This window comes from Pagrus major, chromosome 11, assembly GCF_040436345.1.
Source record: "Pagrus major chromosome 11, Pma_NU_1.0".
NCBI lineage: Eukaryota > Metazoa > Chordata > Actinopteri > Spariformes > Sparidae > Pagrus > Pagrus major.
In genome coordinates, this window is record NC_133225.1 from 7,973,419 (window position 1) to 7,991,826 (window position 18,408).

The following is an 18,408-nucleotide window of genomic DNA, read 5'->3' on the forward strand; positions in this document are numbered from 1 at the left end:
CAACCACTGAGTCATTACATCCTCATTAATGGGAAACAGACTCATCTCTACAGGGTTATTAATGACATTCTCACTGAAATGAGTCGGACTGTAGGCTGTGTGAGGGTGTAGGCCTACTGCACTTTATGAATAATGAAAACATGACGTAAACAATGCGGTCCTGTATTGCAGCTCGGGCTCGAGGCTGGAGGCGGGCGCACCGAGGCGTGATGCGGCCGTGACGTAGCTTCAGTCGGGGATCTTTAATCCTCTGCCGCAGCAGCGCAGCCGGTAACCAGAGGAGGGGGTAGCTCGGTCGGACAGGAATGGACCGCACAGGCTAGGTTAGCCTACTCCTAGGCCGAAATAGCTCGGTGGATAGATAGAAGATAATATCACCGAGTAAAAGCAGAGATAACGACCAGGACGAGCTGTGAGCGCACAGGCCGGACCCCCTCCTCTCTGTCTACAGCCTATTCACAGACACTCTCCTATTAAAGAGACCTCAGTCAGAAACAGAGGGTAAATATATCTTTTAAACGCATATATTTGGTCAATTTTCAAGCAGAATTGTTGTCTTTCACACGGCTGACGGATACTACGCCTCGTCCGGCCGGTTTTTCCTGCGGCCAGTCGCGTCCCGGTTCGCCCTTCGGCGGCGTCGCCTCGTCCGTCCCCGCTGTTCCTGTCAGCTGCTGCGCATCAGCAAAACATGCAGGATGAGCCTGTGGGGGTGACAGCCACGCAATTACCCCCGTCAACCGAGGAAAAGGACAGCAGCAGCGGCAGCACGGTCAGCAAATCCGGGAAGCAGCCGAACCAAAGCGACGGCAGCCGGCCGAGCTCCTTCACACCGGATTATAAGCATCTGAAGCAGAGGATAGCTCTCAGAGATCATTTCTGCCCGACGCAGTCTATCTGTGACCTTCAGCACAGACGAAAAACCCATCAGCACAGTGACTTCAGCCCCACTCAGTCGCCCCCACCCCAGGGACGGTTCAGTCACCTGCCGCAGAGGCAGCCCGAGCACCGCGCCGCTGCCGACCCCTGCGGCTCTCCAGTGGAGGAGGCTGAAGCTGATGCTGCGTCGCCATCGCCCACTTCCGTAAATCCACACAAGATCCAAATGGACTCCCCCATCGCCCACCATATAAATGGCAATGGCGGCAGCAGCACCGGCAACATGTTGTCCGGAGGTCTGAGCGCCGCTTTCCCGAACCTCCCCACCCAGGAGCTGCAGAGCGCCAGCGTAGGCTCGACCTCACCCTCCCTCCCCGGGTTCGGCACCCCGTGGTCCGTCCAGACCAGCTCCTCGCCCCCTCCCGCACCCAACTCCATCAACCCCATCCACGCCAACGCCATTAACCAGCTGCCCAGCACAGACTCTGACAACGGCTTCTACACAGGTATCCCCTCCTCCATCAACCCGGCCTTCTTCCAGAGTTTTTCGCCGGTGTCAGCTAATCCGTGCGCCGGGATTAATGTGCAGGGCTTCAGCGGTCCTTTCTCGCCCCAGATAAACGTCCCTCAGCAGGCGCAGAGCCGCAGGTCCCCGGTCAGCCCACAGATGCATCCCCAGCAGGGCGCCTTCCTGCAGCAGAGGAACAACTACAACCAACATCAGGTGAGCTGCTGTAGGGCATACATCACATGAAGGTGACACAGGGGCTCCCCTGCCTCATTTATCCTTCTGTTAATCAGTGATGCCACATTTAATGGCCAATAACAGGCCTCAGCCCCACCACAGCTCCATCCTATATTTAAATCCAGATGTGATTTTCATATCATTCATTGTGAGGGCCACCACTAGGATGTCCTCGGGTTAGGGAGGCATCTTGTGATGAGATAAAGCCTCAAGAGTTCAGAGTCTTTGAAGGATGAACAGTTTTTTCCTCCATAATGCATTTGTCATGTCATCTGCAGGGGGCTGAAGTCACTACTCTTGAGGCAAAGGGAGGGAGGGGTGATCAGGGGAACAAGGGAGCATCTCTGAATCTAGCTGTTGTTCTCTCCGGGAAGCTGGCAGTGGGATGCAGTCACATGGCGCCGGGCCATCCCTGTCTTGTGGTTCAGTCAGTGGGAATACAAAGGCTCACAGGCTTTTGGTGCCCTCAATGGATGTTTATTTGTGTGACATGAAGACGACTAGTGTAGTGTTGGTGTGCCGGTAGACAGTTGGGGGGGGAGCCCAACCAGTAACAGAGAGGCTCACATGCAGGTTCAGCTTATGCAGTGGTGTTGGGGCCTGTAGGCATCAGGTTTCTCATGTGATTTGCACATTGGGTGTGTGTTTGCGATCATGTGTGTGTGTGTGTGAGAATGGGTGGTGCTGAAAGTGCTTCGAAGGCATTGCTGTTTCACCGACCTTTAACCCCTAGCTTTAAATATGCAAATATATTTACATAAAACCCCCAAAGACAGCCAGCCCTGTAGATCCCACCCTGTCATACGCACTTCCAAATGATCAGAGCTGCAACGATTAATCGATTAGTTGATGGAAAGAAAATAAGCTGGTAACTATTTGATAATCGATTGAGTAGAAATGTCAAAGATTTGTTGGTTCCAGCTTGTTAGATGTGAGGATTTTTACGCTTTTCTTTGTCATTTGTGAGAGGAAATGAAGAGTGTTTTTCGGTTTTGGTCTGTTGGTTCGACTAAAGAAGCGTCTGGAAGACGTCACTCTGGGCCCGGGGAAAGTGTGACGAGCATTTTTCACAATCTTTTGACATTTAATCAACTAAAATAATAGTTTATTAATCGTGAAAGTAATCAGCAGATAACTCGATAATGAAACGTTGCAGCCTTATTGAAAGGTGCACTATATAGAATTTTAATATCTACAATATTAATGAGGTAACGATACAAACTCAGACATATTTATTGTTTCCATAAGTGAATAAACAAGCTGTTCTCAGAGGAAAATAAGGTCCCCAGAACACTGTTGGAAGCTGGAGAGGTGGCAGGGTCCGCCACATATAAACAAAGTAAAACAGTATGAATTGTGTTTTCCTTTAAGGTCAGTTTGTTTATTCAGTTTATTCAGTCATGAAAACAAAGACAGTTTGTTTGTTTAATTTGTTTAGGGATAATGATAAAGATCTTTCTCTTAAATGTTTTCCCCCGAAACTGCATAGTGCACCTTTAAAGGAGACTCATTTAATAAAATGCAACCACATTGGTTTTCATTTTCTTTAACTGCACTGAGATTATCCTGTTTTTTGCATTAATGAAATTGTTCTTCAAGCACACCATTGTCTGACGTCCCATCGCTGTTTCCAGCTGACACAAAGAGAAAAGGAATTTAATTTAGATTACTGAGTGTGTGTGTGAAACAGACGGTTGATTGTCCTCGTCGTAAGATTTTTCACGTGAAAGCACGCAGGATTAAGCCCACTGCGATTGGATGTATGATATGCTTAAGAGTTGACACGGGGTCCAGGTAGAGAGAGAGTGTGTGTAACTTACACTGGCCTGGTGTCGCAGCGCTCGGGATACTTAGTATTAGACTTAAAGCCCTAAATCTTCTTATCTACCCACCCGTTACAGGAGCAGATCAAGCTGGGCTGTTTCTGACAGGGACAGAAGACAGGATAGGATGAAATGGAAATAATATATAGATAGTTAAACATAATATGATGTACATGTCCTTTTTAACCTCCCGTCTTTGCACACCGTCTGTCTGCAGCCCATGGTGAAGCCGTCTCCTTGGGGCGGTCACCAGGGGAATGGCTGGGGCTCCGGGGGGATGTCCTGGGGCCGAGACCACCGCAGAGGGAGTGGCATGGGTGTACCTGGCTCAGTCAGTCACGCCTCGCCCCTGAAGAAGCCCTTCTCGAGCAACGTCATCGCTCCTCCCAAGTTCCCACGCTCCGGAGGATCACTGGGGCCTAAGTCCTGGTTAGAGGAGAACATGTTTCGCACAGACAGCAACAGCAACACTTTGTTGCCCCTGCAGGTAAATGTTTTGGGTTGTTACTGCATGCGTTACTGGTGTTGGTGGTTTTGTAGAATAATTGGTTTTGGTTTTGTTCTTGTGTTTGCAAGTGGAGGGGTTTTGTTTTTGTCTTTTTTGGTGTTACAGTGTGAGAATCAGTTGCTTTAAAGATGGGAAAGTAACCTACATGAACCTAATCATTTGTTATAGATAGAGTACAAAGGGAATGATGAGGAGGTGTGTGAGAAAGAACTAAATCGAGATCCCTTGATGAAATAGAAACTAAGAGAGAGTTAGAGAGACTGAAAGCTGAGGCTTCTGTAGACATACATAGCAATGTGTAGATGTGAATCACCATAAAGGAGCCACCGTTGTTAGCATTTCAATCAGATGGGGGGAGTTTGGATTGATTTACTCTGCAGGTTTTACTAAAGGTGTAACAAGGTGGGGGTTGGGCTGAATTAATTACAGAAAACTAACATCCCGTAGGTGAGATCTACTGGAGTGTTTCAGGTAGCAAAGGCAGCTGAAGCTCTTTCTAAAGACCATCTTATTCCATGTTATCTCCACCAAGTTGTGTGTGTTTTTAGAAGATTGTTAGGGAGGTCTATCAGTGGTTATTACATGCTGCTGGAGACTATAATTAGTTTCTCTTTCCTTCCACTGAAACAGGGTCTAGATTTTCACCATTTGTTCATGTTTTGGTCACATCTCTCTGACTCTTACAGCAAGATCTCCATTAGTTTCTTTTAAATTAGATGAATCAGTTATCGTGGTCAAAATAAGACTAAAACACTGACACTGACTTGTAACCATGGCGCATATCCACTGACATCCACTTTTGTGGTTTATTTGGTATTTGTAAAAATAGACTCCACATTAGACAATGCTCCCAAGAACATTCAGCATCACCATGTTAGGTCCTGTCTTCTTCTGAAGAATGGCCTGCGACGAGGACATCACATGGTGGTGATGAATGTGTGTGTCGGCACTATTTTTACATTTTTCTCATGCGCTTCTGTCCAGCACCTAGCTATTTGTTGTGTTTGGATGTTTGCCCTTCCTTAGACTTTTTCTTTCTTTTCTTTCTTTCTTCTGATGCGGTGGCAGTGAAGTACAAATCACACAACACAGTCACAAACAGGAAAACACAACGGCAAACAGAAAAATGGAAAAACACGACCACAAATCACAAAACACAACCGCTAAAGCAGAAAGCAAAGCAACATTGACTTTCTGCTGGAAAAGGTAGGCAGCTTTTATCGACAAGGATCGTTGCTGATTGGACGGAGCGCTGTACGTCTTGCCAATGTTTTTTTTGAGGTTGTGTTTTGTGGTTTGCACTTTAGGGCCACCATAGTGTAATGCAGCTATCATATCAGCAAATTATTGTTTTGACATGTGCACGGCATACAAACAGAAGTGCATTGAGCCTGATTCATTTCACTTTCAAAGGTTCATATTTACACAACAACATAAACACACACGATACAGCAAACTAGTATCAAATAGATACTAGCCTACCAGCAGTGTTTTATAGTTGTCTAAGTGGATAGCTTTTTTTCATTCGTCTGTAGTTTATCACTTCTGATACGACTTTTTACAGTATTTGCAGTCAGAATAAAGTGAGCAGTCAAAGGGTGGTGAGGCTGCATGTAAGACGCTTCCTCTGTTGTCACATAAGAATTACTGCGCTGTCTGTTGCTGTAGTCAGACTGCACCACAGCACCACAGAGTTCAGCTTGTCATGCAGTTTTTAATGCTCAGAAAAATCCATTAAACTGTAAACTCTGTGAATAAATTACTGTGTGTGCCGCCACACGAAATGTCATTTTAATGACCTTGACCAGAAAACATATTCATTACTGTGACTCATTCGGACTAAAATAATGATATCACATAAATAATGGTGTCACTGAATACTACTGCTGTTGCTATGAGCTCAAATTATTAGTGATATCAGTGCCAAGAAGAACAGCGCTTCCTATTCCAGGAAACAGGCCTGACTCCGTGGATTGTTAATTTCCATAAACAGTCTCAGACCCAGAATTTTTTAGATTCCAAGTCTTTTCCTTCCTTCCTTTCTGTTTAATGTTTGGCAGTCGGTGACACATCTCTGCTGTGTCACGTTTGAGACATCACGCAGAGGTGGGAAGATAAAGGGAGTCGCTTCTACTTTCACTAATGAAAGTAGTGAATGCATACCATCACCTGAAACACTGTATTCTTACAGAGGAAGAAAAAACCCACCTGAAACTATGACTCCCTAGGCTGTACTTTTGGCAAACAAGTCTTTTGACACACATTTCGATCTGATTGGTGGCTATAAAGGTCCTTTTTGTAAGAAAGTTGTTTTTTGAGTCTCAGTCCTAACTTGTCAAATGCTGATAATTTGGTCAGGGACCCGGCCTACAATCCCAAAGCACCAGTATTTGACAAGTTGGGAATGAGAAGCTAAAATCAACTTTCTTACAAAGCGGACCTTTAAAGGGGAACTTCACAAATGTTTTATATCTGCAGTCCTCAGTCCTCCAGTGTAGTTATTTCCTTTCGTGCTGTTGGCCGTTGGCTGTAGTCTTTGCGGTGTGTTCGAGTGCAGCTTTTTGGCTGAGACGTGGGCAACGTGAGGCGACGCAGCAGTGAGCCATCGTCACCACAAGTTCTTTGGTGTCGGTTCTGCGTCTGGACCCTTACCCAGATCACCATGAATGAAATTTTGTTGATGTGATGGCAAAAATATCAGTGAAAAATATTTCCAACCACTGAATAATTAAATCAAAATCATCTGCATGGCTACAGATACTATTTATGGAAAGAAAATAAATCTTTGGTTGAACTCCTTTAAAGATACTATAACTCTGATTAGCAGTGGATGTAAAGTCAATTTCAATGTCTTTTCCAATGCTATGCAATCTAATACATGTCTTCAATCTCTATTTTATGAAGTAATTTCTTTATTGTAATAAATAAACAAATGGGAAAGAAAGCCGAAGGCTTATTAAGCAACCTACACTCCGTCACTATCAAAGTATGAAGACTTGACCTTTATGCTCCCACAGTGTTGGGTGTGGTGAGGCAGGTTAGGCACTCCCTGGTATGCTAGTCACCAGAATATTACCATATGAGTCTGTCATAGCTGCTCATTAAGGAGAACTATCTCACCGGCCTGCTGATGAGCTCATAGCCTCCCTCTCAGCTCCTGGTTTTTGTTTCCATTCACTCTCCGTCTGTCCGTGGGAAAGAGTCCAGAGATGTTGGGGGAATCCGTCCTATCGGGCTGCTCACAAACACACCTCCAGACTGCCAAAGTAAATAAACACGGAAGGGAATGTTAATCCAAACGTGAGCTACTCACTCTCCTCAAATCTCCTACATGTTAAGCCAAATACCCACACTTTAGAGGCTTTATTGTTTGTGAGCCAAATCACGAAAGTGTGTTAGAAACGTGTGTTTGTTTTGTCTGATATCAAACTTCTCACTTTCAGGACCGCACCAGGATGTACGACAGTCTGAACATGCACTCCCTGGAGAGCTCTCTGATTGACATCATGCGAGCTGAGCAGGATCCGATGAAAGGTAAGATTGCCTTTCCCTTTCTATCTGCGTCTGAGCGAGGTGGGGGGGTGAAAGGCAGGCGATCGTGTTCGGTTTAGAGGAGGCCTGTCAGACGTCGTGGTGCAGGGAAGTGACAGGCCCATTTCTCTTGGAGCTGCGTTGTTTTTCCGCACACCAGCTTATTTTCTCCCCCGCTGAGAGCTTAATACTACTCTTGCCACCAGCTGCACATTTACATGACCTTCCAGCTCTGATCCTGCTGCTACTTAACCTGGGAAGCGCACAGGAGGAGGAGTAGGAAGGAGTGGAGGAGAGAGAAATGATGGTTCTTTGCTGTGAATGTCTGTAATAGGTTCCAGATGTTTTCTGACAGAGCAGGCATGTGCGTATCACACATGAACTGGAATTTTTTTTAACTAGGAGAGAAATTAAGAATAGAGATTTTAAATAGTCCTGGGTTTCTTTTGAATTATTCCTCACGGTTTGGCAGGAGTGTGACACTGTCCTGGCCTCCCGGGCTCAGCTGCTGGTCATCAGAGGAGCAGTGTCAAATAACTGCTCTGTTCTTACCCTCCTCTCCTAAAGATGGCCGCCATCGGCTCATTTACAGCCTCACAAACCAGCTACGCTTTCACTTTAAAATATGACCCAGTAATTACAACACTTCGCATATGTGTAGAGGCATCAAAACTCTCAGGAAGGTTTGTTTAATTATTTGTGATCTCCGTTAAGATCCTATTAAAATCAGAACTCAACCTGTGCCTTCCTCTCTCGGGTTAGTTTCTTGTTTTTCCAGCCTGAGCAGATGGAGAGGACATGGGCCAGTGTGCACAGCAGAGAGAGGGGTATCTAGACTAATTTTAGCTGTGATCGCACTGTGCATGACAGCCAAGAGAGGAGATGAGAGGGAAGGAGGGCTTGCGAGGGGTGGGCTCTGCCATTTATAGCACTGACACGGCTAACACAACAGTATCCTGACTAGCAGCTCCAAAATACAGGACGTCAGAAACCAAAAACATTTCAGTGCTACAAGTTCATATTTTGTGAGGTTTTTTTCTTTTGTCAATTTTTGATATTGTCGTAAAAATAATGAATCTTAGGGATATCACTGTTTATAACTGTTCATGTTTAAACTTGAAATATGTAGGAATTTTAGTTTAAAACGTTCATGTGAAGAGATATCTCTACGGCACAATACATAGATGTCTTTGACAAGTCATCACTGTTGTTTCTTCACACTCTGTTGATGTTGACTCATTTTTTAAAGCTATAAACACAAATTCTTACATATTGCACCTTTAACTTGTCTCTGAACAAAACGTTTTCCTATCTTAGAGATTGCAAATAGATCAAGAACAAAAATAGCCAGATGAAAATGTTATATCCAATAGATTGAATTCATTATTTTTTGGAAATTCTTGATTTATACTGAAAGATAAAATGAGAAGAAAAGGCTGAAAAAATCCCCTACAGTATAAATTGACATATTCAAATTGCTTGTTAATCCAAACCCCAAAGATAATGTTTAGGCAACTAAAATGGGAACTAAATTAGTTGCAGATTGACGATGACAGATTGTTTCAGCTATAATCTCAATACAGATGTTTAAATAGAATATTGTATAGGCCATATAAAATATCGAATTTGGAGTCCGGTTCTTACATCTGAAAAGGAAATTATGCTTTTTTTCCCCTGTCTTACTGTATTATTGTTGATGAAAACAAAATGTTTCATTCTGCCAAATCTCGCTGTAATATCGACTCAGGGTATCTCTGAGGATACGGAGAGCTTTGTTCTTTTTGCTGATTGCGGCGCTCTCAGCAGACATGTGAGAAGGCTGTCGTAACACATTCACAGTCAGCCATTGTAGTTCTGTGTGCGTGTTTATGTGTCTGTGTGTCTGTGTGTGTTCTTGCCGCCATGTACACACATTGAGTTTGCCCTGTCCTCTCCATCTGCTGTGTCTCATCCCTATTTGTGTGTGTGTGTGTGTGTGTGTGTGTGTGTGTGTGTGTGTGTGTGTGTGTGTGTGCGCGCGTGTGTGTGTGTGTTTGTTTCTCATGTCAGGCCGTGTGGGATGCCCTAACCCCGGGGCTGACGGCCTACTCATGCTCAATGGTAATTATCTCTCAGCATCATCTCCCTCTGTTGTGTATTTTAAGTGTTTCCATCCAGCTGCTTTTATAATGAATTTAAAAATATGACACACAGCTCTCAGATTAACACTGGAGACACGATGAGAACTGGAGACTCAGCTCAGTTACTCTTTAGCCTCATTAGACACACTCACCAGACCCACTGAGGTGGGTCACATGAGGTAACATGTGGTAGACCCCTCTATTTGGATCAAGTGTCATTTGTCAGCCATTTGTAGTGTCTATAAACATCATTGTTTCTTCTGTTTTGTAACGTTACCATCACTGTAGCATTTTCAGATCACCCAATTGCCCCACAGCTCAAGGTCTACTATGCTAATGGTTTTGTGATGGCGCTCACGTGATAAAGAGTGTTATACAAAGTCACCTGAGGACTTTGAATGCACCACAAACATCCTGTCATTAAAATGTAAATTTTCAGCACCACTTAGAATAATTGAAGCCCTGCAGACTCCCATGTGGACACAAATAAAATCTTGTTTTATAACAGTCTCAATAGGACACGAATCTGGGTCAGACAGCATTGGCAAATAATTGTGAGCGTGCTGTTTCCTCCTGAGACCCAGCATTTATTTATCAGTCATTTAACTCTGTCCTGTGTTGGAGGCTCGTGTGCCTGAAGTTCAGACATGTTGCTGAGATGAGCCTTGTTGTCCCTGACAGAGGACATCAAGGGATTTTCAGTGATGTAACGTGTGGAGTCGGACATTTGATTTTCCAAATGGCTTCCGTCCGATGTGTTATGGAAAGACAGAAAGTCAGGTTGTCTACGGGGCAGTTAAACAAGCTTTCAGAGCAGTGAAGGGATTTTGTTCACCCTGGAAATGCTTTTATACGTATCATCTGTAAAGACAACAGGCATTTCTATATATTAATTTGATGTGCGTTTTTCTATGCACTGTAGTAAAAGACATGAAAAAAACCTGTTCTGGGTCTCAGGAGGACGTGAGCTAAACTGTTACCAAGTAATAACAATTAAATTCAGTGCTCTGTCTTGTGATCAACAGTTTATTTGACACTGACTGTGGATGCTTAGATAAAGAGTTCATGACATTACTGCAGATTAAAGTCCATAAAGGTTACATGTTCTATTTAAAAAAAAATGTCTATGTAGCTGAAACCTGCACTCTGTACTTTTCCACATGCAGCCAGAGGCTATGGGAGACGTCGAGGTAAACTCAGCTTTCTACAACGTGTCTTATCTCTTGTGGCGTGTTCTCGTGTGGCATGCTTTGTTGCTTGAATGGATACCAAACTGAGGTCTTAAGTCTGGAGTCCGACTCCAAATTGTCGTGATGTTTTTAAAATACAGGTGTTGTTAAACAATCATTGAGTTAAATCTTTGCCTAACAACTTATTGTTGAATATTAAAACTACAAAGACAAAAAAATTACAATACAAACAATTGTATTGTTTTAGTATCCAGACATGCAAGGGTTTCAAGTTTGGTCACATTTATGTGCTGTGGCAGTTGTACCTCTGCTCTATGGATCCCCAAAGTCAGTATAAATATTCAATATATTCATTGTAGACATTGTTATTCCCCTTTTTCCAAAAGTCTGTTTTTATTTCAAAATAAAGAGCAGCTAGAGCAGCAACAATGCTAACGTTATCCTGAATCAACCAACTCAAGGTTGGTGCTGTAAATAAATGCAGCACACGGACACCTACATGTCTTTAGCTTTTAAGCCTTAGCTTAACATGGCTGCATATGCTAACTGCTGTACCTAACTTGTTAACCTTTCAGCTTGTGGAAGTGAGAAGGAAGTGTTAGCTGTATGAGCTAGCTGCTGTTGGCTTCTGATTTTTGGTTTCATTTATATATGTCTAAAAATTCATTTGACTATTTGTTTTATAATGACTCATTTATTTTGAACACTTTGGGGCTCCATACCGCTCAGTGATGTTATTAACAGCTTTGTTCCTCACAGCCTGCTTTTCCACACCTGCTTTATTTACCACACTGCTCCGAGCTGAGCAAGTGATTCCTCACTTTGAGCTGGTGCTTTGTCTCACAACCACCCGGCGTCAGTGCAGTAAAAGCAGAAATTTATTGACAGCCTCTTCTTTGCATTTGTCCTTGCCATGGCAGAGATATGGGATTCCATAAAGGAGAGGCAGATACTTTAAAAGAAAAACATGTTTGTGATTTGTGTTTGGGCTTGTGTGTGTTTGTGTTAACGCCTGATGTATGCTTGTAGCCTTAACTGCCTTTTTTTCTCCACCAGGCCGCTCCTCCCTCTTCCCTATTGATGACAATCTCCTCGATGATGGCCACGGCAACCAGGGTGTCCCAGGAGTTCTTGGCCCTAACTGTTACCCCCACCAGAACGGGGAGCGCATCGAGCGCTTCTCCCGTAAGGTGTTCGTGGGAGGTTTGCCCCCTGACATAGATGAAGGTGAGGACAACAACACATCCTTCAGGATTACTTTACACTGCTGGTTCTTCTATTCTGCAATCTTCCTTTCCTTAACTTCACCTGTCTATTGTCCCCCTCAGATGAAATAACCTCAAGTTTCCGCCGTTTTGGTCACCTGGTGGTGGACTGGCCACACAAAGCAGAGAGCAAATCCTACTTTCCACCTAAAGGTATTGACAAAAGCAGAAAGCCTCCATATTAAACACACATTTATGGCTACAAAACTTGTATGCCGTGAAGCTCTGATGCTTATAAAAAAGGCGACAGTGAATACTGATAACATTCATTATATATAGTCTGAATGCTCACACTGAGGCTGTGGATGTATGTTTCCTAGGATACGCATTCCTGCTGTTCCAGGAGGAGAGCTCGGTGCAGGCTCTGATTGAAGCCTGCATGGAGGAGGATGGGAAGCTCTACCTGTGTGTCTCCAGCCCCACCATCAAGGACAAACCTGTGAGTCCAGCAGCAGTAGCAGCAGCAGCAGCAGCAGCAAACACTGAGCAGACGCAGTGCTGTTTTGATTTATTTTCCTTCATAAGGAGAAAATTAATTTAAAGTAACATTTTTCTTTGACTCCAGGTGCAAATTCGACCTTGGAACCTGAGCGACAGTGACTTTGTGATGGACGGTTCTCAGCCCCTCGATCCCCGCAAGACCATCTTTGTGGGAGGCGTCCCCCGTCCCCTGAGAGCGAGTAAGTACACATCCTTTGTTTCTTCTTGAGTTCCATGTCAGTTTAGGTAGATTCAGACTTGATGATCATCTTCTCCCCCAATCCTTCTCACCCCTGCTGGTGTAACTTCCTCACATCCTCCCACACCCTTTCTTCTTGCTTTCAATCATCTAATTATTTTCTTTTCACCCATGACTAGTTGAGCTGGCCATGATTATGGATCGTCTCTACGGCGGAGTGTGCTACGCAGGGATCGACACCGACCCAGAGCTCAAGTACCCCAAGGGTGCGGGGCGAGTGGCCTTCTCCAATCAGCAGAGTTACATTGCCGCCATCAGTGCGAGATTCGTCCAGCTGCAGCACGGAGACATTGACAAGCGGGTAGAGCCTCCCCTTCATTAACAAATCCCAAATTTGTCATCAAGTGTGTATGGATCATTCATCATTAGGATGTGTAATTCACGCGGTTTGTGAACGCAAGTGTGTTTGTGTGTGTGGCAGCAGCAGCTTGTTGCCATGGTGAGCAAAAGATTATAAGGGCTGATTGAATTAGCTTCCTCCCCCGTCTCTGCTGCTACAAGCTGTGGCCTTTCATCACCATGCACATTATGTCTTGTACTGTGTGAATTTATGCACATCTTCTCTGAAATGTGTGCACGCAGGTGGAGGTGAAGCCCTACGTCCTGGATGATCAGCTGTGTGATGAGTGTCAGGGTGCACGCTGTGGAGGGAAGTTCGCTCCCTTTTTCTGCGCTAACGTCACCTGTCTGCAGTACTACTGCGAGTTCTGCTGGGCCAACATCCACTCCCGCGCTGGACGAGAGTTTCACAAGCCCCTGGTGAAGGAGGGAGCCGACCGTCCACGGCAGATTCACTTCCGCTGGAACTAGAGACGCGACCACAGCCATGGTGACACAGTCCGAGGGAAGGGAAACGAAACACTGGTTCACAGGAAGAAGAGCATCGCTCTGCCTCTCCTGCTCTCCTAAGCTATCAGTATAACCGAGTACGTAACACTATACAGTATATACTATATATATCTATATATCTTTTGTAGCAGCCAAACACCACAAGCCTCAGTTTTTCACCAAAACCCCCCTCACATCTCAGGCTCTGACAACTCTACAACTCTTTTGTGGTACTTCCATCTTTTCTAAGAGGAGATTTAAAAAGAGATTGATTTTTGTAGGTTTTTTTATTATTAATTATTATTATTATTATTTTTGTATGTGAGATTTAAAGTAGATATGGGAATGTTTTTGCATGGGGGCAGCTTGTCTGTCTGTTTGTCTGCTGCTAGCCACCCTACAGTGCGTGTAGTGCACACTTGTTTCTGGGAAAACCTTGATTCTCTAATGTCGACGCCTGCCCCGGGTCTTTAACCAAAGGTAGCAAAAAGATAGGAACCACACAAATTGACACATTTTCTTCTGCCGCTTAACAAAACGGTTGTTTTCTAATGTTACCATGGGCTCTTTCTTCGTGTTAAAGGGTTTATTAAAGTTCAAAAAGACGATAGGGTTATTTCTGCGCTCATACTGACCCATAGAGTGATACCTCAAAATACTAAATCTGGTTTCTTGCTAACTGTATTCAACATTTATACTTAACAAGCTATTTTAGAAGCTTTGCTGCTATATATACATATATATGAATAAATGTGTAGGTATTATATTTAATGCCATTTATAAACCAGAATCATGTAAAATGAAATGCAGTATGCACTCGACCACTAATGGCCCCCATTGCCGTGGAAAGTGCATGTTATGACAATAGGCTTAGTTACACAAATAACATATTTATAGTTAGATGTGAGAAAAAAAACAAACCACTGAAATCATAACTAAAGACATACAAGTCTCGTAGCATGACCATCTATTACAGATGCCTAAGAGGGAAAAAAAATCAGACAAAGCTAAATAAGACAAAAAAAAAAAACATATTTAAACTTGCATGCGTTGATGTTTATCTGTTGTTTGATCCGTTTACATGATACAAAAAGTGATATTGGTTCTCCTGTAGACTTAGTGGACGCCATCATTTTGTGACACATGATGGCTCGTACGGCAAAAAAAAACAAAAAACTGTCGAGAAGCAGAGTGGTGTTCAGTGGTTTGTGTTTGTGTCGTCCCTTGTGCTGTGTGACTGTTTTCTAGTGTAGACTGAGGCTCTAGTTTAGTTACCAACAGATTAACGTAGAGGAGAATTGAAACATCCGAATCACTCCTGCCTTCACCCTTCCTATTCCACATCTTTGTATGGCTCCAAAGGTTCATCTGATACGACAACGCCCCTCCCAGACCAAACGCAAACAGACTCGATCAGCTTGGATCGAAAAGGAAGAGTTCACTCAAAAATGAAAATTCACTCGTTATCTACCTACCCCTGTGCTGATGGAAAGTCAGGTGACGTTTCATAGCCCGCAAAACAGTGTTGCAGCATCCCGAGTTGATTTGAAAAAGACGTTATTCACACACAGACACCTATTTTGAAGCCAAAATTTTCACTGTAGTCGCTAAGCTAAAACGGCATGAACTCAGAGCGAAGAGGATGCATGAGCTGGAGACGACTGCAGTGAAGAGTGCACACAACATCTCACATGCTTCTCCCTCTCTCTGTTGAATCATCCAGGAAAAGAAACACACTCGAACCTTTTTTCTATATTTTAGCGCCATTGAAAAAAGCTAGGAAATTACTGAATTTTCTTTCTTGGGGCAATCTTATCCTTTAACTGCGAGAAGTCTGAAGGTCATGTTAAGAAGCATCCTTTGAACATTTTGTAATGACTTTCATGCCGTGTGGCTGCGGCTCTGTGAATCAACAAATGGTCCCTTGGCGTGCTAAAGATGAAACTCTCCTCTCTTTGTTTTGTTCGTCTGTTTCCACCGTGACCCTTGAATTACTCTTTAAAAAAAAAAAACACAATTTAGGGACAATCTTTCTGTGAGGACGGTGGCCCAGCCGTCCGTCTGGTACTGTAAAAGTGTGTCGTGTCGTCGTGGTTTTTGTGCTCCACGCCCTCCGTGTGTGCTCCTCGGTATCGGTGTTCAGGCGTCAAGTGTGTACTGTCACTAAACCTTAATGAAACTAAGTTCATTTACTTATGGTTGAGTCGTATAACTGAATTTGTTTGTGTCAACTACTTACCCATCACTGGCCCTTCAATATGTTTTTTATAATATATATATTATGCACTACTTTTCTATATCTCCCCCCACTCATTTGATTTCTCCTCCACCCCCCTTAAGTGATTTCAGTGCAGTTTCTCCTGAAAACCTCCACCTATTTATAATCCTACAGATGATTTATTAAATTTTTATTTTTTCATGATTGCTTATTTACGATGTAGCGTGAAGCAGTGGTGGTCTTAAGTTATCTATATTCTGTATGCGTAGAGCAGAAAAAATCTGATATGTTCTAATATATTCTAATGTAGTCTGGATGTTGTGAGGACGTGACGGAGACGGAGGTGAGAGTTAAAGAGCAAGCTCCCGTCATCCATCCCACCCCCCCCCAAACCCTCCCCGTGGCTTTAGTTCTCATGATGCGAACATGTTTGAATATCGTCACCTGTAACACTTGACTCGTGCTGTTTTTGTGAGGTTCTATTTTCTATGTTGAACACTGTTACTTTGTTCTGTATGTGTCTTTGTTTTTGTAAAAATCATATTTATTTCACTATTTTTGTAGACAAAAAAAAAAACCTATTTGATTTTGATTGTATTTTTCTATTTGAATAGGACTATTATACGATTTATTTACCCCACCCCTCCCCCTCCTGTGCTAATTATGTCCAAACGTTCTGTTCAGAGACAAAGAATCATGTCATCAGTAACACAAACATCAAAGTTTTGATACACAGTTGATTCTTATTTTGATACACTTGACACATTTCATTTGAAGGAAGGAAACATGAAGGTTTTATTATATTCTTGGAAGACACTTGAGATTCTCCCCTGTCGCATCGAGGCCCCGGCTGCCTGTCCTCGTAGATGCTCTGAAACTTGAATATAACACATTTTGAAAGGCTGACTAACCTCGAATCTGTGTTGTGATGTGCAATACTGTTTCTAATGTTTGTATAAAAGTAAGAACTACAGTGTAAACCTTTTTAATGCAGATTTATTTTTTTCATTGCATATTTTGCAGATTTCTGATCCACAGTGTCATTTTTTACTGTCAGAAAAATAAAACCCCGTTTTTTCATTGCAACTATTTTTAAATCCAGATATCTTTGTACTGATGTAAATGATTGTAGTTATTTTGGATAGTGTTTTGCTAACAAAAGGAGAGACTTTTTCATGCATATTTCTATTTCGTTTCATCTTGTTTTATCCCACGTTTTATTTTATTTAATAGTAGCAGAATTCTTGGAATAATTTTTTTTTCATATTTAAATGTCATGGTATTATTTTGTATTTTTATGTGGAAATACACTATATATAAATTTAAAAATGCTAATTGCTAAGATATTATTTCGAGTTTAATTATTTTTAAAGCTAAATATTTGTAATTTTATTGTTAAAGTGACTAATTTCTAAATCAGAGTTTGTGTATAGATTCACAAAAGTGGTTTATGAGGTGTTTGGATTGTAATTATTACTGAATGGTTCTTTGATATGCAAAATGAATATCATGGTTATTTTTATTTTTGTTGGTTTTGTATTTAAATGGGGTGTTGATTACAATCTTTTTTTTTTCTCTTTCACTTCCTGAATAAAGACCCGTTCTGTTTGGACACCACACGGCTGCTACTGCTGCTTTGAAGACAACTCAGAAAATAATTAGTAAAAATAGGATAATAACATCATGATTAAAGTCCGTTATGCTCCATTGTTTCAGTCAGTCACCACAGATACAGTGTTGAAAACATGTACAACATAAATACTTACTTTTTAATCTAATTTTTACTTAAGCTTCCCTGTGTTAGGGAAATCTGGTTCAGATTTTTTAAGGATTTTACTAAGTCAGTGCAAATCAGTGGTGGAATATAATTTAGTCAAGTACGGTACTGAAATTAAAATTTTTAGGGATTTGTACTTGTGGGTATGGGTATTTCAAAGTACTTGCACACTGTGGTTTTGCTACTTTTACTTAGTAAAAGTTCTAAATAATCCCACCACTGACACACATTTACATTATAATCAAGAAAAGCCCCTTTTCTTGGACCTATTATGATTATTTAATTCCTTATAATATACATAAGAATATATAAGTACATGAAGATTTGCAACCACCACACAAAACATCATGCAAAGGTTAATAAATAGCTGAAAAAATAACTTAATTACAATAAATGTTCATGATAATATATCAATTTATTTTGGAGACATATTTTTAGATAGTATCTATAAAAGTGGCCTCAATTTAATTGTGTGTGGCAGGGAATACACAGCACGACAAATAAAACAAATATCCAACCTCCACATATCAGTTCTGGTTCCATCTAGGGGCGAGTGTCAGAAATACAAGTGAGATCAACACTGAGGTCAACAAGGCACAAATGGCTTCTGCCATTTATCAATATGACTTTTGGAACAACGGCTTTATTCTGCACGATCCAAGCTGCTGACTTCTACACTGGGTGTCGCATATTTAAGGAGTCTTCATCCCATGACATAATGGAGCTGATTCTGTATGCACAAACTGTGCCTGTTTTCCTTGGGAAGTTTATGAGGCAGAGAGAAG

At 42.5% G+C, this 18,408-nt stretch overlaps 1 protein-coding gene across 2 annotated transcripts; it reads left to right on the forward strand.

The window, feature by feature from the left end:
* The first annotated feature begins 332 nt into the window (after positions 1 to 332).
* cpeb2 (cytoplasmic polyadenylation element binding protein 2) lies at positions 333 to 17,463 on the forward strand. Of its 2 annotated transcripts, XM_073476936.1 has the most exons (11): positions 333 to 1,603; positions 3,665 to 3,934; positions 7,399 to 7,489; positions 9,536 to 9,586; positions 10,773 to 10,796; positions 11,853 to 12,023; positions 12,125 to 12,214; positions 12,382 to 12,500; positions 12,627 to 12,741; positions 12,920 to 13,101; positions 13,383 to 17,463. In XM_073476936.1, the coding sequence occupies exons 1-11, from the start codon at positions 692 to 694 to the stop codon at positions 13,608 to 13,610; spliced, it is 2,253 nt and encodes a 750-aa protein (XP_073333037.1). In that variant the 5' UTR covers positions 333 to 691; the 3' UTR covers positions 13,611 to 17,463. The 2 variants fall into 2 exon arrangements, with proteins under 2 accessions (XP_073333037.1, XP_073333038.1); XM_073476937.1 differs by lacking the exon at positions 10,773 to 10,796.
* Positions 17,464 to 18,408: the final 945 nt, after the last annotated feature.